The sequence below is a fragment of the Brachyistius frenatus genome, unplaced genomic scaffold (assembly GCF_029030835.1).
Source record: "Brachyistius frenatus isolate BFR_SWC_R1_liver_20210118 unplaced genomic scaffold, ASM2903083v1 Contig_41, whole genome shotgun sequence".
Lineage (NCBI taxonomy): Eukaryota > Metazoa > Chordata > Actinopteri > Embiotocidae > Brachyistius > Brachyistius frenatus.
Window position 1 is genome coordinate 2199133 of NW_027210640.1, and position 25155 is coordinate 2224287.

Sequence of the window (25155 nt, forward strand, 5' to 3'; positions counted from 1 at the left end):
GCATCTCACGTCAGTGAACCTCCCTCACATGATCCCCTCCGTCCCAGCGACTAACTAAACAAATCAGCCGATCAGCGTGTGTCCACCGGCTCCCTCCCTCCTACGGCCACGGTCACCATGGCGACAACACGTATGTCACGCCGTCGGTAGATAGAAAAAAAACGCGTTAAAAACCCCCCCCCCAAAAAAACCACGAACAACAACACGCAGCAAAGGAAGGCTTGAACTTTTACAGCTCTCTGAGGAAGAGTGTGATTTATCTGCGGTGGTGCAGCGCTGCTGGCAGGTGGAATTAAAGGGACATAAAAGCAGGAGAAGCAGCGCAGCATGTGTTTGTGTGTTGTACATGACAAGTTAGACACAGTACAAGTGCATTACTCTAATCTGTTGTTATCTACATCTGCATGTATTATAAGGAACACTGATTATTGCACTATAATGTTACTATAACGAGAGTGTTCTGTCGAGCGCGTGATTTTATTAGGATGATTACATGCAAATAAAGATGTTCTTCATTGTCTTATGGATACCTAAAGTGCAGTTTAAATACTGAGTGTCTGCCAGTTGATGTGCAGCCTTTTGTATCAAGCCTTTTGAAGGTTTGACGCAATGGAAGCCTTTATACTCTCTTGGAATGTTCCTAAAACTTGAAAACAACAACTGGGGGACATATAAAGGCACTTTCAATCTCTACAAACACTAATTCAAAGCCCAGAACACCCCATTCAACATCCGAGCAGCAGTTCCAATCCAACTATAAATGCCGAACTTCAGCTCTCCGTTTCCCTCCTCTGGGAGCTGTCAAACAAGAATGGTTCAAAACCGTTGGACTACAGAGGAGGTTGAGAACTAATAGATTCATAATAAACTCCTCCCTCCCTGGGCAAGTTGAAGCTGAGCTGTACTTCAAAATATCCCTTTTAATTCTCTTTCGTCAGCCTTTCCCCACCTTCCCATCACATGCTCGCAGGCTAATCTTTTATCTGACAGCAGATCTACTGTTGTGTGTTGGGGTAGAGGGGTGATTGAGAGGGTTTCAGCATGGAAAAAAAAAAAAAAAAGGAGAAAGAGAAAGATGGAGGGATAAAGACCGAGAGAAAATGACTGGCAGCTAAGGCTGAGATCTGCAGCACATGCACCAGTGTGTGTGTGTGTGTGTGTGTGTGTGTGTGTGTGTGTGTGTGTGTGTGTGTGTGTGTGTGTGTGTGTGTGTGTGTGTGTGTGTGTGTGTGTGTGTGTGTGTGCGTGTGCGTGTGTAGCAGGAGCACTTATGGCGGGTCTGACTTTGATGGGAGCAGAGTTGCAGCGGGAATGGAGTTAATTTCACAAACGGCTGCACTATGAGAGGAGAGGATGAAAAAGACAAAGAGAGCGCGTGCGTGTGTTTTGAAAGAGCATGAACTGTTTAACAGCCTGTAATTACCCCACCGCACACGTATAAAAGTGAAAACGATTCTGTTTCAGAAGGGTGGGAGGGTTTAGTGAGAACTCGAGAGTGAGATGCAGAGAGTGACAACGAGAGCACCAAACCAGGCAAGAGATTTGAACAAAAGCGAGGAAAGAGGGGAAAGGAAAGCAGGTGTTTAAGAAGGAAATGAATGGTGTACATCCATCAATCTGGGACTTAATTAGTCTTAGCATACGGCGGGGGAGGATCTTAAGGACGGAAAAAGCATAAAGAGGAACAAAAGGAGTTCAACTTCAAGTTAGAAAAGCCTGAACGTGATGGCAAACCGCAGACTCACCATGAGCAGATACAAGCTTTTCAAAAGCCAAACAGGCAGTGTGACGTGAACATTTGTCAAATCGTCGGTGAAATTAATGGCAGAAAGAAACTAATCCACACTTTTGTGTAAATACTAGTTTAAAAAGCTTGATATATTTCTTTGGCTGCATTTGGAATATGATTCCTAGCCAAAACAAACACTGACAACACACACTGGTCATTACACTACATATGAAAAACACACTGCACATGGATGGCCTCTATAAACACGTCATCACAACCGATGCTCCGCAAGATGCTCCTGTCCTCCTTCCCCCCACAACACACATCATCAATCATGAAAAGCAACTACTGTATCATGGACAGGCTACGGTACCACCTGCGATCCTATAATGCTCAGCACATTTCCCCTCATCTCTTTACTTTTATTTTTTTTAATAAAGGCACAATATCCTCCAAGAAATATGAGAAAAAAAAAAGAAAAAAAAAAAAAAAAGCATCCTATCAAAGAACAATTCAAATCCGCAACAGAAAAAGTGTTTCTTACAAGAATACTCCAGCAGTTTGGCTTAGCAGCCATACAGCACTATTAGATTCACAATGGGCTGTTGATTAAAAAAAAGAAAAGAAAAAAAAGAACCAACAATCAACACATCCGAAGCAAAGGCATCCTCTCTTTCATTCAACGCAATCTTCTTCCTTTACAAAATCTGTTGTGTACATTATCCACAATATATCTTTGGGTGTGTTTTGTTGGTAGTCGTTGATGTACGTTGATGTCCTCACTTGACATCATAAGAGGATTTTAATGACTTTTCTCTACAGAAACAAAAGAAGTCTCTTAATATCTATGAATGGACTTGAATGGGTAAAATCCATGGGATTGCTTTTTAAATACAATCTTGACAATTGCATCCACGAGAAAGACATTAACACTACACCTGCTCAGCAATTTTACACTGTATCATCAGCTAAACAATGGAGGGGAATCCAGGCTACACTATTGTGCTGACCATTAAATTACAGTTGTCAATTGACTGTCATAGAAATAATTGCGATTAACAAGATAATTGTCTTTTTCTGTTCCTTTTACTTTGACCGTTATCTTTTTGCTGCAAATCAGACAAACCGCCACCTCCAAATTAACAGGCTCTCCTTTTTCATCTGGTTTAAAATCAAAATGCCCCCACAGTTGATCTGAAGTGTTTGGCTTTGAAACTAAATCATTGACGCTCATGCCGACAAGTGCTCATCGAAATGCAGTCGGTCAAAAATGAGGGGTTGAGAACCTCGAGATAAAACAGTTGGTGGCGTTAATTCTCTACTCGTATGCCATTAAACCACAGCAGAAGAAGAGGGCGCAACCAAATGACAATTAAAACAGCAGCAGTCAAACGGTAGAAAACAAAGTGGAAACAGTGTCGGGAGTGTGAGATTTCTGTTAGTTTCATCCACCTGCTTTGACATGGGTGAATCCTGCTTTGACATGGGTGAATGGATACGCTTCTAACAATTATGTAAAATGATTGCAGTCAGCTCAAATAAACGAGATCAGGTAATTATGCAATAATTGTGACAGGCCTGCTAAACAGTAATGCAAGTATAGACCTACACTGTGTTCAATAATCAGGGCTCAGCCCATGTAACACAGACACACACATATATATATATATATATATATATATATACATATAGGAGGTGGACGGTAGAGGGAGAAAGGTAAGCATACTGTGAAGAAAACAGGTGAGAGAGCAGACAGAGAAGAAAAGTTTCGAAACAACACGCGTACACGTGTACACACACACACACACACACACACACACACACACACACACACACACACACACACACACACACACACACACAGGTAATACTGTATTTCTGAATGCTGGTTGTCTCTGCTCATCTCCTGCAGTACCATGGATGGGAAATGATGATGAAAAGACGGGGGGGGGGGGGGGAGATTCATAAAGCCTCGACAAATCAAGGGGAAGAAAATTTAAATAAATGTATCACTTTCTTAAGGAACCAGAGACATCCAGGAAAGTGTGACAGAAAGACAGAAGGCAAAATAATAAAGATTAAAGATGCAGGTCCAATCACTGCAACTGCCTCCATTATGGATTAGGCGCTATAAAAGTTTTGAGCAAACTTGCTGTGCATTCCCACGTGTTACCTTATAATGAAACAAAATCACTTTTTTTACTTTGTTTAGCAGTCTTGAAATAACGGTACTGGAAATACTTGGACTATACGTGAAAAATAACTTCAGTTCAGCTGCAACTGTAAAACATTTATGATGTTGTGACAGCCAGCAGTGCCCGAGTGAAACATTCTTTGTGTCAGCTACACCTGCAGTTGATATATACTGTCCACAACCAACACTGTAACACAGAAATAAAGGGCCCGACACAGCGCCGAGAATGGAGACACAGCCAGGTTTAAGATAGAACGCATGTGCCCTTTACTGGAGGACATTTAGGGCTCAACAGTGGCAGCATTTACCTTTGTTTTCTGAACTCGGCTAAAAGTTGTTTATGAGGTGAAAGAGGCATCACTCTGCAACTCCATCAGTGATTCTGTAACTGCAATTCTTATACACTATTATTCACATCAATAAATCATGTGCGTGTACTTTTAGTTCTGAATACATAGCATGTAAGTAGCTATTGGAAAATACAACTGTGTTATTGTCATAATGTTTACTGAGCATTGTGGATAAATGAAGCTCCAGTTTATCGCATTTTAAAAGATTGTAGCGATGGGTTATTAATTAATTAATTAATTAATTGTGTCTGCCTTCTCCGCATGCAAATTTTAACCAGATCATTTAAGTTTACTTTATTCACATCATAAATGGATTCACGAAGAGTTTTGAAAGGATTCAAGACTGGAAAATGAATTGCCTGATCTAATCGATCAAAAGCTAGAATCACAACTCTAATTTCAAAAGCCCGGAAGAGAATTGCTCGACTCCGTGCTGTCTGAAAAGGGAAGCATTCATCCATTATTTACTTCTTAAATAAATATTTTGTGTCAAATATCTTCAGTGATCATCGAGTCTGTTCTCCTATGTCTATACACAGATATGGTATGTACACTACAGTGAAGGTAAAACGGCAGAAAAACAACACAGGAAGAACATGTGCCTCCAGTGACCGTGGTTTCTACTTCCACCGTAAACGTAAATCATCACCTTTGGTGTGTGTTTGTGTTTGTGTGTGTCTGTGTGTGTCTGTGCCACGGTGTTCATGTTTGTGTGTTAGTATGGGGATTTATCACTGCCATAAGTCAAGAGCTCTCTCAGTTTGAAAGCATGATTTCTTGTTTTCACAATCAATTATTGTAATATTCTCTCTCGAAAGTCTCCTCTTGGACTCAAATAGTCGCTGCTCGCTGGCGGATTTGACCCCCCTCTTTTAAAACTGTACGCTTGCACTCAGATTTCTGCTCCAGTTTAACTCCTCCTCCTTCCACTCCTTCGACTGCTTCCTGTGCACTTGCAAAACTTCTGCTCTTGAATCTCAGTTTGCGCCCTTGGATTTTTGTGAAATAACCCTGCTAAAAGTCCCCAACCAATAGAAAGCCAGGAATGACATTAACCAATGACATCGTTACTGCCTCTTTGTGGGTGTGCTTGCTTTACGTCTTACAGCGTCCCTCAAAATAACTTAAATAGGCCAACCAGATATTATTATTTCCTCTGAAGAGCAGTGCGGTCATTGACTTGAAAACAAGTCCAAAGCTACATTATTGTCCTTAAGGCCAGATACATTTATAGTAATGGCAACTGCAATGATGCCTCTTGTTTTGATGTCTCTTGACAGTTTTAACACATACATTTTTTTTAAACTATGGAGAAATTACTCTTTTTAAATACTTTGAAAATAAACCCATAAAAATGTGTTTCTCTAGGGTCTTTTTATACAAAAGATTTTTGTGAATATATATTAGGAAGGAGAACCAATGAAGAATCAGAAATCCTAAAAGGTCTAAAAGTGTTTTTGGTTACCCCGAAACCTCCACTAAGTTATCTATGCAGCAGGTACACACACATTACATCTGCAGACTTTAAATGAGCACTGCACACAGGTTTTAATCTAATAACAGAAGAAAATGACAAGTGACAGTTCAGGCTCTACGGAAGGATTAAAGAAAAAAAACAACAAAGAAACGGTGACTGACCATGACTTGGACTGTCCGAAGTGCAGGTAGTTGATGCTGTAGAGGTCCATGTCCTCTGTGTGCCAGGCAAAGGTGGTCTTCCACATGCCAAAATACAGGTACGGTGTGTTGACACCCTCGATGACGATGCCACACTCCTGCTCCACCATATCCAGCAGTGTGTTGAGGTGGCCAATGTTCCACTCATGAATGTCCTGGACAGCATCACATGCATTTGTAGGGTTAGTACGGACAGTGGAGCCTGCAGACTCCACTCAAAATAGATCGTTAGCTGGGTTTTATTGTTTTATTACATAAACTGACAATGGGAAGCTGGGTGATTTATGCAGACCGAGTCCACACAGAAACTTGCATTCAGCCTTCCACTATATTCTCACTGAAAGCGTTCAGCTCAGTGAAGATATCTTAACAAGGAAGGAGCGAGTCGTTTGAGGAAGCAACCAGCAGGAGCAGAGTGCACGAGCTGTAACTTGCGACTCGTCCTGTAAGAGCAAAGTTCTCGGAGTAACTCGGCCGAAGATATTTTACACAAACCTAAATGAAAAGGGTCGATGCCAGAAAAGAACTGGAGGAGTCGCTTGTTTTTAATTCCTGCACAGGCTGAACAGGCTGACAGAGCGTGTCTCCGTGTCTCAGGAGAGCTGCATGGGAAGCGGGGCTCGGTGTGTATCCGCCTGTCTGTTAGACGCTTGAGTCAGCACGGATATTGACACAATTACTTGGGTGATACTCGTATTTGTCAAAAGTACATTATCCGTACCGGATTCTCGCTTAGGCCGAGTACTCGCCTCATCCCTAGTCCGCAAGGTCTAACAGTAACCAGCAGATGGTGCTGTAGTCACACAAATATGTACAAATGTTGCTGTCTGTCTGATCATTGATCTGGTCACCATAATATCTCATTCATTCAGCGTGGTGTTAAAGCTATAATACTGGTAACTAGGCTTAAAACCCCTGAATAAAAAAATGTGTTATAACTCTCCAAATCACTGAGTAATAACCTAGATCAAAATATCCATCAAAGTAATTAGGACTGACATCCTTAATCAATAAGCACTAATACACACAGTTCTCGGGAACACACACACACACACACACACAAACCCTCACCTCCTCATAGATGGAGCCACTGACGTCAGCGCCATAAATGGGTGACACGAATGTCAGGTTCTTCCAGTACTTCCTCTCCAGGTCGTCAAAGTCTTTGTGGCGCGGTGTGCAGTACCTGAAAGCAGAACAGGACCGATCATATTGTAAAGTGGCGAGTGGCACCTCGACGAAAACCCCAAGCATCCAGCAGTGAGCAATTCGATCATTTGTCTTGTCTATCACTGCAAGCTTGTTAAAATAGCCCTCCTTAGCACACAGCCTGCACTTTAGGTCTTCAACCAGCAAACAGGAGCCACATCGGGTCTCATGAAATGCAAGTTATTTATAGCCGCATTCTCAGTTTCTGCTGCAGCTATGAAACTTAATAAGACAAGTTATGCCCAACAGCTTTAATATTAAAGCAGCAGAGAAGGAAAAAGGTTGAGAACAATGTCACCGTTTTCATATCTAACACATTAACCGTATTAATTTGTCTTTCTGGTATTTTAAAAGGTCTATTATTTGACAAAATCCCCCATAAAAAATAGGTTCCACAATGATCTTCATTCAACTACGTTTAAGCATTTTAAAGCCACTAGAGGGCACAAAAGACTCCCCCAACACAAAACGACTGTAACAAGGCTATATACAGGCCCTGCAGACATGTTAATATCAGGATTTACTGGTTTCTAACATTGAGAGTAGATTAAGGAGATCAAATCTATTATGCTGATTAAAAATAAAGAGGGAATTATTTAAATAAAAAGAAGCTACAACTTTGTAAATATTATCAAATTACATGGTTGTTGATCCAGGCTGAAAAGTTAGAGGTTATTAATTTATTATTATTGTGACCCCCCTCCCACTGTCTTGCATGAGGGTCATCATCTAATTAGGTTTAAATGGGCCAACAAGGCCGGTCCATGTGTTCTCTCTGTCTCTTCATCCGTTGGTTATTAACCTTCCTTTTGTGTTTGCATCTTTAATAATTCCACTTCTGTGACACGCGTCCAGTCGCTGCTTGTATTGCAGACTGCCAACACTCCACTGTTGGTTCACATTGGTACTAAATATTATTTGATTTAAGTGAATCTCTTGCATGGGCTGCCTACTTGTCACTTCTTCTGTGGCAGTTTTGTGACACTGTATTTGATTTCTTAAAAAAATTCTTAAGCATGTTGCGGTCGATGAATCACTGCATCGCCAGCGGCACTTCCCAGAATGAACACAATCGCACTAAACATTGCATGGGAGATGAAAGCAACTTCGAAGCATGTTGTCACCATCAGCCTCAGTCCTGACGGTGTCTAGACGAGCATAAAGTCGTTCGTGTTTTCGTGCATTCATTTAAGAGCGAGGCCCCTGTACCGAGGAGAAACTTACTTCTTGCTGTTGGCCAGCTTGCGGTAGTCGCTCACAGTCATAGATTTCTTCTGAATGTTGTACTGAGTGAAAAGGCCTGACTGACCGGTCACCACCTGCATGATGGGAGCTGGAATCACCATGTCCTCAATGGTGTCGTAGGACTTGCGCGGCTTCCAGCCCTTCGGGGGAATCACCTGGAGAAGGGAAAGGCATTTCATTTTGGGCATGTACAAATCTCAAATCTTGCAGGATATTCAAATTCTATTTAATCCCAAAGCGCGCAATTGAACAACCAATACTCCAAAAAAATTTTTTTTTTTTTAAATCAGATATCATGAAAAAAATTATTATTTGAACATTATTTGGTGGCAACCCGGTGACATAAAATACCAAATATCTGCTGATTTCAGCTTCAAAAATATCCAATCGTGCATCTGTAACTTTATGCAAAAATTTGCTAAAATATTTGATACTTTTCAACAACAAGGAGACTTTACCGTAAACATAACTCAGGTCAGTGTAAGACTGCAGTGAATATGTGGGTGTATGTGAGGGAGTGTACTTGGCATGTGTGCGAGCTGTGCTCACCTTTGCCAGGCCGGCCCGATGAGCTCCTTGACTCTCCATGTAGACGATGTATTTGGCAAAGTCTTTGAACTCCTCCACGGTGGGCCGGAAGGTCATGATCTTGCAGCTGGGGTTCTTGGTGCAGACCAATGACAGTGGGGGCGGAAGAGCACCTGCGGGCAGCTCAGACCCTGGAACGACTTCTGGGGCAACGTCCGGGTCTGTAGGCTGAGCTGGGGGGAGATCTGGAGCAGCATCGTGATCTGAGGTCAGTGCTGCGTCGGGGGTTTCAGCTATTGCTGGCTCCTGGGTGGGTATCTGGTCTTGGGCTGCGCTGGAGCTGAGAGCAGGAGGAGAAGCTGGGGAAGGGTCAAGCGGCGATGCTGGGGCAGGGTCAGGGGCCGACACCGCGTCCATGGGCATGTCGGTAGCCATTGGGTCTTTCGCAGATTGCAGGTAAACCTAAAGGGGAGAGCACAGGCAGTCAGAGCATATCCAGTCCATTTCACCCATTTTCTAACTGACGGGAATTTTTTTTGCTGAAACAGATTGGATACGACTGCAAGATGGAAAACACGCAGTGAAACTGTGAGGCATCCCGGTTTGTTTGTTTTTAAAACGAAGTGCATTCTTAAACTACAATAATTCAACTTTTTGACCACAAGAAACTGTAAGTTATATACGCTCACAAACTGTCTTTAATCATGTCAAAGTGACAAAATTCTTAGTCCACGGAGAGGTCCATATTCAGCAACTCTGCCATTTCCACACGCCATTTGGACTTCACTAAGTTTGTGATGCCACTAACTCACACTCATGACATGTGTCACATCCTCACCACGGCCCAATGTCTAACCTTTTATGTGGAACAATAGATCCAGCGGTAATTGTGTCGCGGCGCTAACAAGCTACAAGACTGGTTGGCCAGGACGTGTGTCACTCAGGGAAGAAGTCAGCCAATAGCAAGAGAGGCTCATTGATATCAATGCAACCAAAGACACAGACATAAAACAGCATGTTCTTGCTAGATCTCCACAGAGAAGCTTGGAGGAGATATAAAACGACATTGAGATGGTTTTTATTACTTAAAAGCTCCAAAATATTGTATTATACGTATGAAATATACACATATTGCATGTGATTTTGCATTCATTTGCCATATTGTGATATCTTATCAACAAGAGAAAATACTCTTACTAATACTGTTATAATGATTTCAACCATATGACAGAGATCTACATGTAGAATGTAGGAACTCTCAATAGATTGGGCCTGACAATAAATGAGCAAAACAATTAAAGAATTTGAGACAAATTTAACTTAAGCCTAACATGAACTGAATCAGAGGACATCCATAATGTTAACTGTGCAGAGGGCATAGAGTTGGTTTGTGGAAGAACTTTTTTTTTTTTTTTTTTGCATACATCTGTGTATCAATCCAGAATCTTCAGAGAAACAACTGCGATGCATCACAATGGGTGAATGTTTTTTTTTTTCCCCTTTTTTGGCATGAAAATAACTATCGCACAGGTGCAACAGGTTATCTGTTTGAAGATTAACTTTGGCACACAGCCCCACAGGTTGCACCCAAACAAATTCAAATAACCTCTCGTGCGCAACTCCAATACAAGTGCCACGTCTAGCGCTTCATCACACTCAACAATAGAGATGGGCATTTGGTTGTTTAGCTTTAAGACAGGCGTGTCAGCAGAGATCTTTGGAGACCTCGATCTGCACTGCAGCAGTTACATGTAGTTTGCATATTATCAAACTTAAACTTCTTTAAAAAAAATTAAAAAAAAAACACATACGCAGAAACAAAAATTACATCAGCGCATCCCCATATATGCTATCCAGCTTCTCATTCACAACTTAACACAAATGCGAAACACACTACGTTAAAACAGCACAAGTTTTAAACATGTAGTTGGAGTAGCTACTACAAGGCTAGGGAAATGATGATGTTAATTTAGTTTGTCATTTGCATCAACCACAAAAAGCCTAAAGTGAAACCAGCTCTGAATTTAAAACAGCAGTGAGGTTACAAGTAGCTGAATGAAAAGACAGGAATCACTGGGACAATGTTGTGCTGAAATAAATGTATAGCATTGGTTGAAAGTAATTATGTATATTCATTCAAGTCAAGTATTGCACTTTAGTAACGTTTTGAGGTACTTTACTCGAGTATTTCCTTTTCAAGCTACTTTATACTTTCACTCCATGACATTTCAAAGGGAAAATATTGTACTTGTTACTCCACAACATGTATTTGATAGCCTTAGTTTCAACACATTGTTAAAGATTAAACCAGAGTTTTTAAACCGTCTTTTTGATATCTTGCAAAAAGCAGTATGTAGCCGAGGTCACATTTCAGTCATGTCTTAACAGTTTTTCTCTTTAAACTTCTCACATGGTTTCATTTGAGTAAATGTCCAAATGATACAATATTTGAGCGGAAATCAAATATTAAGAGGAAAAAGTACCCAAAAAAAAAAAAAAAAAAAAAAAAAACTGAAAACAGATTTGCCTATGAAAACTTTTTTTTGTTTTTTTTTTTTTTCCTCTTTATTCTCCCGGTAATCACATCACGACCCCCACAAATGCATCTGCTGTCCCCGTTCATAAAACTATACATAAGGAATTCAAACCAGCTTTCGCCTGCAGCAACTACAGCAGCGACGTGCTGATCACACACTAATGCTTCAGTATTAATAATCTACCGATGTAATAAATAACAACATATCAGTCAGTACGTTACACTGCTGTACTAAAAACATGAACCTTAAATAAAGGCTCTGAACACTTCGTCCGTTCACTGAACATTTGAAAACGACTCCTGTGTCATAAATCCCCCCCCCCCCCGCAACACACTACTGTTTTCCTGCTCAGTGTAATGAGAAAGACATCTTCCCGAGAATAACTTTTACTTTCACTACTGATGATAGAAACAGGCAGTGCTTTTTACTCAGGTGCCGGAAGGCCACATGACACCCCCCCCCCCTCCAGCTGTATATAACCACAACAAAAAGGGGCCTACATAGACCATTTAACTCCAACCTGGGCCTGATACTTACTGCAACAGGCAAGCCTTCTTTAAAAAAAATTAAAAAAAACAACGAGATGCCACTAGTCGTAAAATGCACGCGTTACCCCTGGCTGTAGATGCAGGTTTGGGCTTGGAGGAAGTAAAAGGACAACTTGGTTGTGACTGACTGCAGCGGCTTAAACGCGCCGACAGACCTGCACAACTAACATTAGCATCGTATCTTTAAGATGACAACCAAAAAAAAAAAAAAAAACCCGAAGCCCTTCGCTTAAACGTGGGACTTCGCATAACACGGTCAGTGCAAATCTCTTTTAAGTTGAACACCTCGGACATTTTTTTTGTTGAAAAGAAGCCCCCACTTCACCGTGTCCTGAGGTGAACATATTCCCAGCTAATGTTCGCTAGCTTCTAGCTCGCTACTCCCATATCTGCATTTAGCAAAAAAAAAAAAAAAAAAAAAAAAAACATAACACCGCGACGACGGAACACCACATCACGGTTAAACGAGAACACGGTCTTTAAATGGAGATACAAAATTAAGCCCGTTTGGGAAATATTACCTCCTGCTGCAAAATATCGTCCTCTCCCTGTTTCGCTGAACGTATTTGGTTTCGTTTGGTTAAAATTCTCTGGATCGATTTTCTTCTAGCATTAGCTCGCTTGAAGCTACGAACGGCCCCGCCTACTTTAGAAAGCGCGCCTTGCGATTGGTTGAATGACGCAGACGCTGTCGACGTTACCGAAAATGCCGACGATGTGATTGGCTTCTTCGGTTACAGACACGCGAATAAACTAATGATAGCAGACGCTCGCCATTCATGTCCGTCGCGCCGATGTGCACGCCACGCACGTACACACTGCCGGGTTTGCTGAAAGCTGAAATAAAAGATACCATCAGTGCAGGTAAACATATTTTGAGCCATTTTCACAATCCCCACATTGGGTTCAACAATTCCCTCCCCCCCAAGTCCCGTGAACTCTGTTATTCAAAATTATTTATATATAAATTCTCTCAACCTTAACGTTAAAATAGGTTCCTGCCATTCAATTACAATAAAGTTTAAGGTCTGCACTTAAAATCTATCAATCTAAAAACATTTGCAGTCTTGTCCTTGCCAAAGCTTAAAGGCACAACCAATTATTTACCTCGTTCAAGTGCAGAAAATAACTATTTTTTTTGTCATATTATATGTCAATTATCACCAATACCACCCATTGTCCAAAACAAAACAAAAAAAGACGTTCTTCATTTTTACTTTTTTATTGAATAACACTGAAAATGTATTGACAATATTTTTGCACCAAACACGTGCAAGCAATTCTAAAACTACATATTAAACTAAAATTGACAAAAAAAAAATTGTACAATTTCAGAAAATATACATTTCCCAGTCTATGCAAATATTTGTCTCCCTCAAAACGTGAAGCGTTGGCATGCGGATAAATACACACTGCTGTTGAAATTTAATACTGAATATCATTCATAAAAAGGTAAAAGACGTAAATAAATTCAAATAAGTTGAATCACTACCAAATTCCTGGAGCAGTGTGTGGTATAACCTTAACATTTAATGCCAGCGTTTCCCGTTTTAAATGAGGTCGGGTATCACCGGTGACCACTGGAGACACAAAAGACTGACTGAACCCCCCCCCCTCCAACACACACATACACAGATGGCAGTATTAGATTATAAAAAGATGAAAAAGTACACATTTTAACTTTATCAAAAATACAAATTAAGTTTCTAGACTCAATTAGGCTTGAGTGTCAGGGACAACAGCTAGAGAGCTAGATAGATGGGACTTCTACATTACTCTTGGTTAAGCACTGACTTTTCTTTGGACTTTATTGAAGTGAATCTTTTAAAACAAGGGAAATCCAAATCTATGCCACAAAATAAGATTGCATTATAACCTCCATCACATTTGGATTTCAAGGGTTTGTCAAATTCATAACTTTTAAATCAATGTGCAGAAACTTCATCTACAATTATTTAAAAAATTATTGTATGAAAATAGGGAACCAGCATACCTTAGAAAAAAAAAATCTAAGTTTGATGACACAATTTTGCCAATAAGACACTTCTTCTCAGATTGCTCAAGTGCAGAAAAAAAAAACCTCATCGGGTTTAGTTTTTTGCTTGAATGTTTGACCTCCTCTACATTTTAATGCAATTTCAACCATCTCATCATGTCAGGACGAAAACAAAATGGAACTGCATGATGAGATTTTTGAAAAATTGCACCAATATAACGGCAAAGCAGATATGATCCAATTTCAAGTAACGGCCTTGTACAAAAGCATCTCCAAACAAGTTGAGAAAATGGCTTAACCCGTTTTGCATTAACGTTTTCCTAACGAGCGCTAAACACGGAGGGATTTAGTTAAAAGTGACAGCAAGTTTACATCATGGATAACATTAGCATTAGTTAATGGAACAGAACGAAACGCTGGGAGTAAAATCAACGTTGAAGGTATTAATGGAGTAATGGTACAGCCAGTTAAGAAGGAATTTTCAATTTATCATTAACACCACATCATGGCAGATCGAAGGTGACAATGGTAGCATCAAAGTCCACAAATATTGTAGTTTTATAATCATAGAAAATATATTAAGAGAAACTGATTCTTTATTGCCTCTACTGAAAATGCCCCTTACAGTTTGCATCGCGGTTCCTCGAGGGCTGAGTAGGCAGAACCAATGATCATCGCCCGTTGCTGTACCCTGGGAAAAACTGATTTAGAATGTCCTGCAGGGATTTGTTGACCGACATGGAGTAGTTCTTGCCCAGGTCGTGTCTGCAGGCCGGGCAGGTGTACACCTCTGCTTTGAAGGACCGCTGAAGGCATTCCTGAAGGAAAAAGACGAAGTTTAATATTTGTTTGTTTTTTTAAATCCCTTTGAAAGATGTTCTCTTCTGACAGGTTCCTCCTGTATTGTTAAACATAAATGTCTGATTCTAAGATTCATCGTGTTGCTCACGTCTCACGCTCTGAAACCAGCCAGTTTACGTCAAAGGAACGAGGCAACACGGTGCAACGACTCTGCACTTCTGTTTCAACTGCTGGGTTAAAGCTTGATATAGTTTGTAGCGTCTCAAATAGCAATTGCGAGGATATCAATAGGGAGTTACTTGTAACCGTCGCATATTTAGTAGTTATGTAATGTCAAAAACTTTTTTTTTTTTTTTTTTTTTTTTTAAAGTAAAACAGGAGGGTTGAGAATTTGGAGGCACACAGGGGGCTTAAATAAATGTATGCTGTGAACCTGAAACAGGAGATCTCCCCTGTTCTGTCCATTTTTCCTGTCTTTTTCCAGATTCATTTAGAGCTGGTGTATTTTTCTGCGTATTAGAGGAGCAACCAACTATTGTGCCTTGCAGTCTAAAACCACCCACTTGCCACTTGTCAAGCCGAGTTTCAGGCGACACCGTCAGCTGGTTTTAGTCGAGCTGAGGAGGGCCAGTTCAGTGCTGCAACTGTCTTAAAACCAGTTCAGACCAAAGATGAAACGGTTTAAAAAGAAAAAGAAAAAAAAAAAAAAAGGAATTCAAACCCCTCCACTACTGCAACAGAACAAAATAAAAGCACCTTTTTGTACATTAGCATCTCACTGATTGAAAACACCCCCACACGGTTTAAGCAGAGGTGATTGAGTTACTGCATACGAGGTCATATCAAAGATTTAGACTTTCAAATGTTTTGCCTGTTCCCAGAATTGAAAATGTCAAGCATCAATAGGTTTCAGTGTAATGTATTGAAGCTGTGATCCATCAGTGGAGCCTTTGTCACTCCTATATTTAGCAGATACTCTGTTGTAAATCAACTCTATATTTAGCAGATACTCTGTTGTAAATCAACTTTCAATTGGGACATTAACACGTCGTTCTTACCTTGCACACATTGTGTTGGCACTCTGTGGTGATGGGCTGAAAGACCACTTCCTGGCAGCAAATGCAGTGGAAAACCTCTTCAACTTTGGTCAAGAATTTCTGCAGGAAGAAATGAACAAACATAAACAGGCGTTCAGAGGCTTTACGCAGCTTTCAGTTCCTGTTTTTTTTGTTGACTGATGCTAACTTCTGCAATTCATGTGGGACTTACTGAGCACCTCAGTTAGCGTCTAAAAATAAATTACACAAACAAGTTCCTCCATCGATCCTCAACAAAAATAATAGCTTTTTTTTAGTAAACCAATACATGAAGTCTAAGGACAGCCACTGTTCAGACTTTATATTAAGCGAGTTCCAAGACCCTGCATATTTCTTCAGGTTTAATGCATTTGACGTTTAGATTTTTAATTGGTGCAATTTCAGTTTACCTGTAGTAAAAATGTGATGTGCTAGGCATCTACAACACTCATATTTATCTTTACAAATCATTCCAATTGCCTCGAAGTCACAATATGTAAAAAAAAAATAAAAAAAAATTGTTTTTATTTGCACCCCCACATGCAGGACAAACACACCCACAGCTCAAGTCTTTAATAAAAACTCCTCTGCTGATTTGACCAAATGCAAAGTTGTCCTCACCGGTCCAAGTGACAGAGACTCCATGGCTTCATCCCACAGCTTCTTGTTTGACTTATCATTCTTGATGAGAGATTTCTGCTCCTGGGAAAGTTTGTACACCTCCACCTTGATTTTTTTCGAAGACTTGGCCGGTGAGGTCTTGGTAGATTCTGAGAGAAACAAAGAAACACATCTTTTATTCAGTAAGAAGTCGCATAGTATCAGGCCTGAAGATTTTGTTTGGGTTCCTAAAGAGTAAAAATCCATCGCCTCAAACCACATATCATCATCACTCCTTCCAGCAGTGTAGTTGTCTGTATAACACCAGTGACACTTTCCACCTCAAAAAGCCCAGCGCATGACTCTGGGGTGATTTGCAGAGGCAATGAGAAAAACAAAAACAAACAAACAAACAAACAGAACATACCGGTGCCCTGAGATTTTCTCTTCCTCTTTGCCTTGCTAGGTGTCTCCTCCTCCTCCACCTCATTTTTGTTCTCTTTCTCTTTCTGATATCCAGCAGGATACTGAAACCACAAGAGTCCATTTATTTAGTTTAAAGCAACAGTAGTATGCTAATGAGAATCAACAGTCAGAAGGTTTAGCAGGATTTTCAACAATTATTCTAAGTAACGTGCTGCATTTAACAGGTAACATTTACATTGTTTTTATAATAACATGCTGTCAGTTAACATGTTATATTAACATGCAAAATGTGAGCGGCATAGGTTCATTTTGTCGACAATTTCCAGGTAAAGACTATAAAATGTATCAAGTGCCCACATCAGCAAGAATGATCTGTATACAGATATACAGCAGTTTAATCTTCCAGGCCACAGATTTCATTTTGGTACAAATATTGAAAACATTAGTAAGTCACAATGTTGCGCCGGTTTTGTATCGAGCCATGAATGATAAATTGTCAATTGTGAGCTGACGACAACAGTCTAAAAAAAAAAGAAGGAAAAAGAAAACAAACAGCATGCACAGTGTAATGTAAACATCTGTACCTGCATGGTGAGAGCGAGCTTCTTGATGCGTTCCTTGCCATCTCGGGTCCACGGTGCCGGCTCGTCATCGTCCCGCTTCAGCAGATACCTCCAGACCAAGAAGCCAGACTTTCCTTTGTCTGGCCAGTACTTCACCACCTGAGGGAAGTCAGAGATATATGCACCATAAACAGACGCTCACATTATAAATAAAATGTTTCTCAAGCTAGGACACCCCATGTTCAATAGTTTGATACTCGAGTTTGCCGTGTGCTCGTTTGGCGGTTCCGCCCCCCTCATAAACAAACCCGTGCACGGTGCTCTATCATACCTTGTATATCCCATCGTATCGGTTTCCTTCCTCGGGGCAGTATTTACTGTGCTTGCGTCCTTTGCAGCTGCGGACAACTCTGACTGGTTTTCCCTCCTTCCAGTTCTTGGACTCCGCTCCATTTTTGTCATTGATATGGACGTTGCAGTTTAGAGCCAGCGCACTGGTGGGTCCCGAAGAAAACAGTTTAGATATACAGAAATACCAAGAGTGTTTTGTTAAGTCATTGTGTCCTTTCATACCGGTTCATGTGGGTAAGTGTCTGATCGCATGATTGCTCAGCAGTCCTCTTGTTTCCGGACAGATCTCGACCTCCGGAGCCGGTGTAAGTGAACTCGTTACCATCATCCTACAGCAAAACACGTCCAAAATGTCAAACGCAAAAACTACAGAAAATTTGCCATCAAAATTGAAACCACTTTTACGTAGAAAAAAAATTGAGACACCTACTGATAACAGTAGTACATAATTACAGTAGCCCATTCACTTCAGAAATCTGTGCATGTACATTTAATTGTATTAGCTGGCAGCAGGCAGTGACTTTAACCCCATTCAAATTTATGCTCACCAACTTCTTTTTATTACATCTGTTAAAGAACAAAGTAAAGTTTAAAATTTAAAAAAAAAAAAAAACATACCACATCGTCCTCGTAGCCTCCTGCCAGGACCAGAGAGAAGGCACCATCGTTGCTCCTGCCATGGATCCCAGCCACATGAGGCCTGTGGACACCAGATTCACTGACCTGGAAAAAAAACAAAAACACAAATAATGTCATTATTATTGCAGTCACAGACATAAATTACACACTAAACTCCTTACTGAAACATCTGGAGTTTGTGTTGTCAGATGTCTTCATATTAAGAAGCAACCATTCCAAATATGTTAAACGAGTTTTATCCTCTCCGTGGCAACAGAAGTAGACTGACCTGCACTCTGAACTTCCACGGCGAGCCGACAGGGATGCCGGGAATCGGGCCGTAGTGGTTGGACGGGACGATGGTGCACTGCTTGGTTCGACCAACACAGGCCATTCCCTGGAAGGGAGGAGAAAAACATTTATTTGTGAACACTTTGGCATTTAACAAATTAACATGCAAGTTGAGAACTATTCATCAAAACATATTTCATGTGCTATAACCACCATGCAAGTCTTTGCTTTTGCTCTTATGATGGAAATACCTTCTTTCCTCTTTTTTTTTTTTTTTTGAAAGCGGTTTTGACAAGTATTTATCTATTTTTAACCTGTGATATAATTTACTAGTGTCAAATCCCCAAACCTGACTAATTCAAATCATCTAATTCGTTTTTTTTTTTTGCCTGCATGAATGAGACCTGTTGTCTGGCAGTGTTCACCTTGCCCCAGTCCCGCTGGCTGGAGGAGCTAGCAGAAGCCATCTTCGATTTCTTCTTGCTCTCCTTCAGCTTCTCTCCGGCACGCACAACCTCACTGCTGTCAGTACGGCAACCTGGGCAATACCTGAGACGCACAGGGTGAACGTAAAGTCAAGCTCCACATATTAATTATAGCAGTAATCATCAGAAAGGTGTGAAGTTGGGTGTTGGTTGTACTCCATAGTGGCAAAAAAAATTCAACACCACCATATTATTTAAAAAGCAGCTCTTTAATCATTAACATCTGACTAGAAATCATTTTCTGACTTCATTTTCAATTAAATGACTGCCTATCCGAGTATACTGAATGAATCTACTGACCAGTCCTCGTCTTCAGGGATGGAGGTGAGTGGAGGATTCAGACAGTAGATGTGATAGGCCATGTCACATTCGTCACACAGCAGCTGTTTGTCGGGATCCTGTTTGATGCCGCAGATGTGACAGTTACACCAGCGACAGTTCTTGCTGGGATCATCCTTACAGTACTTGCACTCGGGTCCATTAGATCCTGCAGAATACACATATTATTTTATCATACAGCATTTCCAGCAGGTTGGTGCAAGCCAGGTTTCATTGGTACAAATTAACGTCAACAAGATTTACAAGTCAAAAGTCATAATATCAATGGCTGCTAACATGTAACTTTAAAGTTAAAAAAAAAAATAATAATTATATTTAGCTTACTTTTCAGCGGGCTCTCAGATCCAGCTGGGCCATCGCTCAGAGAACCAGGCTCCTCAATTTTGTAGATTTCAGTGAGAAACATGATCCGGCAGTCATTAAGAGAGTCACCAGCATCTCTGCAGACAAAGAAACTAACTGTCAAAGTGATGCCATCGCTGCACATGCTGCTGCTATCAGTATAGTCAATACTGAAAAATTAGAACAGAAATGAGAAACTTAGCAGGGTTAGTAGAAAACTGCAGACAGAATCACAGCAGTATGTAATAAATACAAAACGGGTCAGAGAATATACCATCATCGAGAGAAAACTGACGCCGTCTCGGTGAAAATAACATGCAGTATCCTGCGTCATGAACATGAACGTAGATAAAACACCAACGTCTTAAAATGTTTCCTGTACGCAACATATTGTACAACTGTGATACCAAAACAGGAAATTAGCTTCAACCCACCTGTTAATGTGGTTCCTAAAAGAAACTGGGCTACTGTTACAGTAAGACATCAAGACAATGTTCACCTGCTGCCACGGCTTGTTAAGCAGACGTTTTCTCAGACACGACTTGCGGTCATTGACACCACAAAGCACCATAATTCCACCTGACACGGAACAATGTCCTTACCCGAGGATGATCTTGGCGTAGATCTCCCGCAGGGTACGAGTCTCCCGCTTCTTCTGGATCTCGGCGTCGTACCAGTACCCACGTTCCTTGGGGTCATCTGGGTTGTAGTTAACCATGACAACCATTCCAGCCTCCAGCTGGTGCCACTGGTACACGGTGCGGGCCCGCGGACGAACATCCTTGACCAGCAGCTCAATCACTCCGTTCTCTGGGTAGCTGTGACGGGAAACATGACATCATATTACGTTGTAGATCAGAGACGAGACGAGCCGCACGCCAACGCAGGCGCTTCCCACACAGTGTGTTTGAATGGTGAGCACCGACTGTTAATGCAGCCGGTTTGAACAGCAACACCACTCGGATCAAAGCCCAGCAACTCATTTAATTTAAAAAGGTCAACGTCAACTTTGGTGGAGAGTGATTGGTCATGCCACAGCCTTGTCTCACATACAAGTCTTAATTTGAAATTTTTGGAAGCGATCATTTTGTATTAGTCAATCAATAACAGCTTACTTCAGTTTAGATGGTGAAAACACAGTTTATGGTGCCTATTTGTTGATCATGTTTGGTGGTTTAAATTTGTGATATGCCTACTGGTCTACTAAGCTTCCATTGAGCAAAATCTGGCCTGATATAGTGTATTCATGCAGTATATGACAAGAGGGAAAACCTGTTTCATTGTGAAGTTTTTCCACTTAAACAACATTAATATTTTAACTTTGGGTTTGACCCTGTTCAATCATTACTGGAGTTAGTTATTCAAACTATTATATCCACATGTAAAAAAAAAAAAAGCTAATCTCTTGTTAGATCTAAATTGAAATGTTGTGTATTAAGTATATTGACGCTCCTTCACTGCAGCTGATAAACTAAAAGGCTCAATTATATAACCAAAATTTCCCATCTTTAGTCCTCTTATGTTTCTACAAAGTTGTTTTTGATTCATTGTTTTTGATTTTCTGAACTGATTTGTGATGTTCAAGCAAATATTTAACATTGGCACCCACCACCTTTTTGTAGCATAAAACAAGTCAACATAACCACCATTTAGAATAAATTTTAGTGCTCATTATCAATCATAATGTTCAGTTGATTCCTTTCCTATCTTTAGTTTAACATTTTCACTGCTGAAACCAAAACGTTTTTCCATTCTGCAACAACACAGCCGAACAAAAAAAGCAAAGCTCTAAATTGCAGGTGGGCGTTCCCTTGTAAAAAAAAAACCCCGCTGTTTTATGTTAATGCACCAACAGGGTTGAAAGACATGAATTCAGGGATTAACATTGTTTGATTTTCACAGAACTATTTACAGCTTTGTAAAACAGGACTCCACTAAATGAATGTCAAGCGATGGTCAAAAGCTTTGGACAGCATTAATGAGAGTAACAGGGGAAGAAAAAAAGAAAAAAGGATTCTTACTCTTCATATTTAACATGGTACAGTATGTCTTCCTCTGGCTGGGCCTCAGCTGCCTCTTCTATGGGCGTCTTTGTGGTCTTTGTAACGTTCACGATCTGGGCCTCAAACCACGCTCCCATGTTTAAGTCTTTTGCATCCACCAGCTCATTGATCTTCAGACACACAAAGGAAAAAGTTAGCAAGCAGTTCAGTGACATTTAAAAAACTGTATTGAATCCTTTTAGGGCAATTAATAACCTAACAAATTCCATGAAATGTTTAGTAAATGTTTAAAAATGTTGCTTTTTGAGTTTATCCAGTTGGCCTACATTTGCAGATTAAGGCAACATTTTCACCGTATAAACAGCAATCACAATGCTGTTAGTGGGGAGGGGAAGACTGCAGGTCTGCAGAGGTGCAAACTACTGGATTTCACAGACTTCTGTTTTGCTATATTGTAAATATTTTGGTCACAAATTCCAACAATAACAATTTCAAACGGTTACAAAAAAAAAAAAAAAAAAAAAAAAAAGCTGAAAAAGTGATGATGTAATGCATGTCAGAAATGGCTGTCTAACGCAGGAGGAACAAAAACTAGAGCGTTACAGCCAGTTACGACATCTCCCAATCTGACGTCAGAGAGTGATGAGGTTTCTGACCGTCCAATAAGCAATGCTGAACAAGTATACTGGCAGCCCCAATATTCACAGTGATGGATGTTTCCTGCTTATAGTGAACTGCATCCTGCGCTATACGCCTTTATTTATAACCTGCCTCTTAATACAAAGCAGCCTACACAGATGTGAGCTTGAGTGAGGAATGCCAAAAATTCCAACACAACTTTTTCCCATTTATTCCTTTTCTTTACCATTCCTTTATTCATATTGACAACATGAAACTTTAAAACCCACACTGGTGGTTGAACTACTTGCTCAACAGGCTTCATGACAATTTCCCAAACTGGGCTGAACACCGGTTGTGCACCACAGCGTGCGTGCATTTGATTTCCGTCTTCCCCACAAAGCCACAATAACAATGAATCATCCTTAAAACGTACCTTGTAAAATCCAAACCCGGGATCGACGAGTTCTGGGGTGTTCGTCTGGGCAGAGGTGCCAGCGGTCTGACCCTCGACCTCGCCGTGAGTTGAGCTCTTGTCAGACTCGCTCTGGGTTGAACCGCAGCCAGAGTCAGAGTCGGAGAGCTCAGCTTCTTTGTCCTTGCTTTTGACGACATCCACAGGGGACTTCTTCTGCCTTATAAGCAGCTGCACTATGTCGTTCAGGCCCACGTTGTAGTCAAATATTGTGTGGCCATCCTCCATCTGATGTAAATAAGAAAATAAAAGGCATGGTTAAAAGAAGGAAATCAGCACTTCCCATTTTTGTTTCAGTGGTCCTTTATGTTACCCACTCTCTATAACTGAGCTCCAACCATCACCCATACCGTTCCTATAACCTAAATATTATGTTACCTCAGACTGAATAAGCAAAACTCTACCATCTGACAAAATGACCAAGACGTCGCTGAACAAAATTTCCAACCATGTTGCCTCACCTGCTTGCCACGGTAGAAGAGTCTCTGCCTCTCTGGCTCCACATTGAAGAGGTCGGTGATTTTCAGACGCAGCTCATTCACCTTGGTGAGTTTGGACAGGGAATCCACCCGATGGGTTTCCTTCCCATCCATTGTGCGCACTTGAATCCACATTGCAGCTGCCCTGTGTCAACAATCAAAACCCTGATTTTAAGTATTTTACTGGATCATCTACGTAATCACAATAATATTTACTGGATTTGATGTCATACATTTTTTTTTTTTTACTTCAGCAGTCACTCTTTTAACATTTCTATTAAATAAAATTTCACATAATCATGATCAATAAATCAAAATGAAAGTGTTTTGGGTCAAGTTTTTTCCAGTTATAACAAGCTTTTGGGAAACTAAAATGCAGTCGTAGTTCGGAGTTTAAGAAGAGAACAAAAATGGGTCTGATAATCATTTGTATTGAAATGCATTTAGTGAAATTGATTTAGTAAATGCATAGACTATTCTTTTTTCAATAAAACATTAAAACCATGAACAGCGCTTCACGGTAAACATTTATTCAGGCTGAGTCTAAGAAGATTTGAAGGTGTGGTTCGTGTTTTTTTGTTGTTGCGGAAATAACGACACAGTATTGTACATTTCTTATAAAGTCACTTAGAAAATGAGTGAGCAGGTTGCGTGAAGTATTAATGCAGGCAACTGTCAGCTTTGTGCCAAACTCATGACAGATGCATTGGCAATTAAGCGCCGAATGCAGATTAATCACCACCTTGAGGGAGTCCAAGCATCCGACCATCATTCAGAAGTAAAGTTTGACAATGCTGAATAAGGGGATTTCCATTTGAATCCAAGATGTACTTAATTTATATGCACAGCTGTGTTTACTTGCATATTGCAGTGAAGGTCGTTTCTGCAGTGAGTCAGAAACAGATTTCCATTACAATCGCCCCTGTACTTAACAACAAAGAGTCACTGATTCTGTTATCACCCGCCAATGAGTGCCTCTTAAAAAAAAATCAATGAAGCCCAGAGGCGTTTTCTTTGTTTTGTTTGTGGCTGAAAGCAATTTAAGTATAAAGAAATGAGGCAGAAATATGAGCATGTCCCCCCCTGGTCAGTGCATTGTACTGCTGTCTGCTCTGGGCTGTCACTTCAGCGGAACATCAGAAAGGGAGGGAACAGGCTGATTTAAATACAGTGCGGGAAACCGAGCTGCAGGCCACTCCCAGCTCTTTTTAAAAGCACATCCGGACGCGAGGGAGCGCTAGCAAACAATGTGCCTTCGCTCTCTCGACAATAAGAAAAACAAAAAAAAACAACGAAATACCACCTTTAATCCACTTTTGAACCCATTACTCAAACGCCGGGCTGGCGTTTAACCCGCATGTGTCGTGTTTTTGTTCGTAGTAAACAAGGTGCTCGGCGGCTCCTCGGCGTTTACTTTTGCGCCTCTCAGCTGAGGGTCTTGTTCGCTCTGCTGGCTCGAAATAATCCAGCAGCAAGTCAACAAAACATAAAGCAGGAACATCGAAAACAAACTACCGCCGTCCCTCCCCACCCGAGATGCGTTATTTCACAGTCACCCATTCACATTTTTTTTTTTCCCCAAAAAAAAAAAAAAAAAAAATGCAGGCGAAAACAACGAGCTAATTTATTACAGAGCAAACACGGATAAACAGGGAAATAAAGACGACTGCGTGTT

At 40.7% G+C, this 25155-nt stretch overlaps 2 protein-coding genes across 3 annotated transcripts in view; both read right to left on the minus strand.

Moving 5' to 3' along the window:
* The window catches only part of kdm4b (lysine (K)-specific demethylase 4B), a 45739-nt gene extending 33124 nt beyond the window's left edge, over positions 1-12615 (minus strand). Inside the window, exons 1-5 of one of the 2 annotated variants that reach the window (XM_069702292.1) lie at positions 12539-12615; positions 8954-9394; positions 8384-8559; positions 7022-7136; positions 5912-6105 (exon numbers count right to left, since the gene is read on the minus strand). In XM_069702292.1, the coding sequence (XP_069558393.1) occupies positions 5912-6105; positions 7022-7136; positions 8384-8559; positions 8954-9367 (899 nt within the window). In that variant the 5' untranslated portion in view covers positions 9368-9394; positions 12539-12615. Of the gene's footprint in view, positions 1-5911; positions 6106-7021; positions 7137-8383; positions 8560-8953; positions 9395-12006; positions 12090-12538 lie in introns of those variants that run through there. The other variant, XM_069702293.1, reaches the window with a different exon arrangement.
* Positions 12616-13232: 617 nt separating this feature from the next.
* On the minus strand, positions 13233-23623 carry uhrf1 (ubiquitin-like with PHD and ring finger domains 1). The gene is made up of 16 exons (XM_069702301.1): positions 23463-23623; positions 22963-23229; positions 21927-22078; positions 20508-20723; positions 19888-20003; positions 19525-19711; positions 19165-19288; positions 18738-18845; positions 18449-18553; positions 18053-18159; positions 17811-17973; positions 17501-17638; positions 16918-17017; positions 16512-16660; positions 15873-15971; positions 13233-14831 (listed from the first exon to the last, which is right to left on the minus strand). The coding sequence occupies exons 1-16, from the start codon at positions 23613-23615 to the stop codon at positions 14685-14687; spliced, it is 2331 nt and encodes a 776-aa protein (XP_069558402.1). The 5' UTR covers positions 23616-23623; the 3' UTR covers positions 13233-14684.
* Positions 23624-25155: the final 1532 nt, after the last annotated feature.

Bases quoted from the DNA above. Each gene is read 5' to 3' on its own strand.
- uhrf1 (XM_069702301.1), bottom strand. From the start codon at position 23,615: ATGTGGATTCAAGTGCGCACAATGGATGGGAAGGAAACCCATCGGGTG. The intron at 16,661-16,917 runs GTATGTTCTGTT...TGTTTCTCTCAG, and splicing joins GAGAAAATCTCAGGGCACCG to AATCTACCAAGACCTCACCG. The intron at 15,972-16,511 runs GTGAGGACAACT...TTCTTCCTGCAG, and splicing joins AGTCTCTGTCACTTGGACCG to AAATTCTTGACCAAAGTTGA.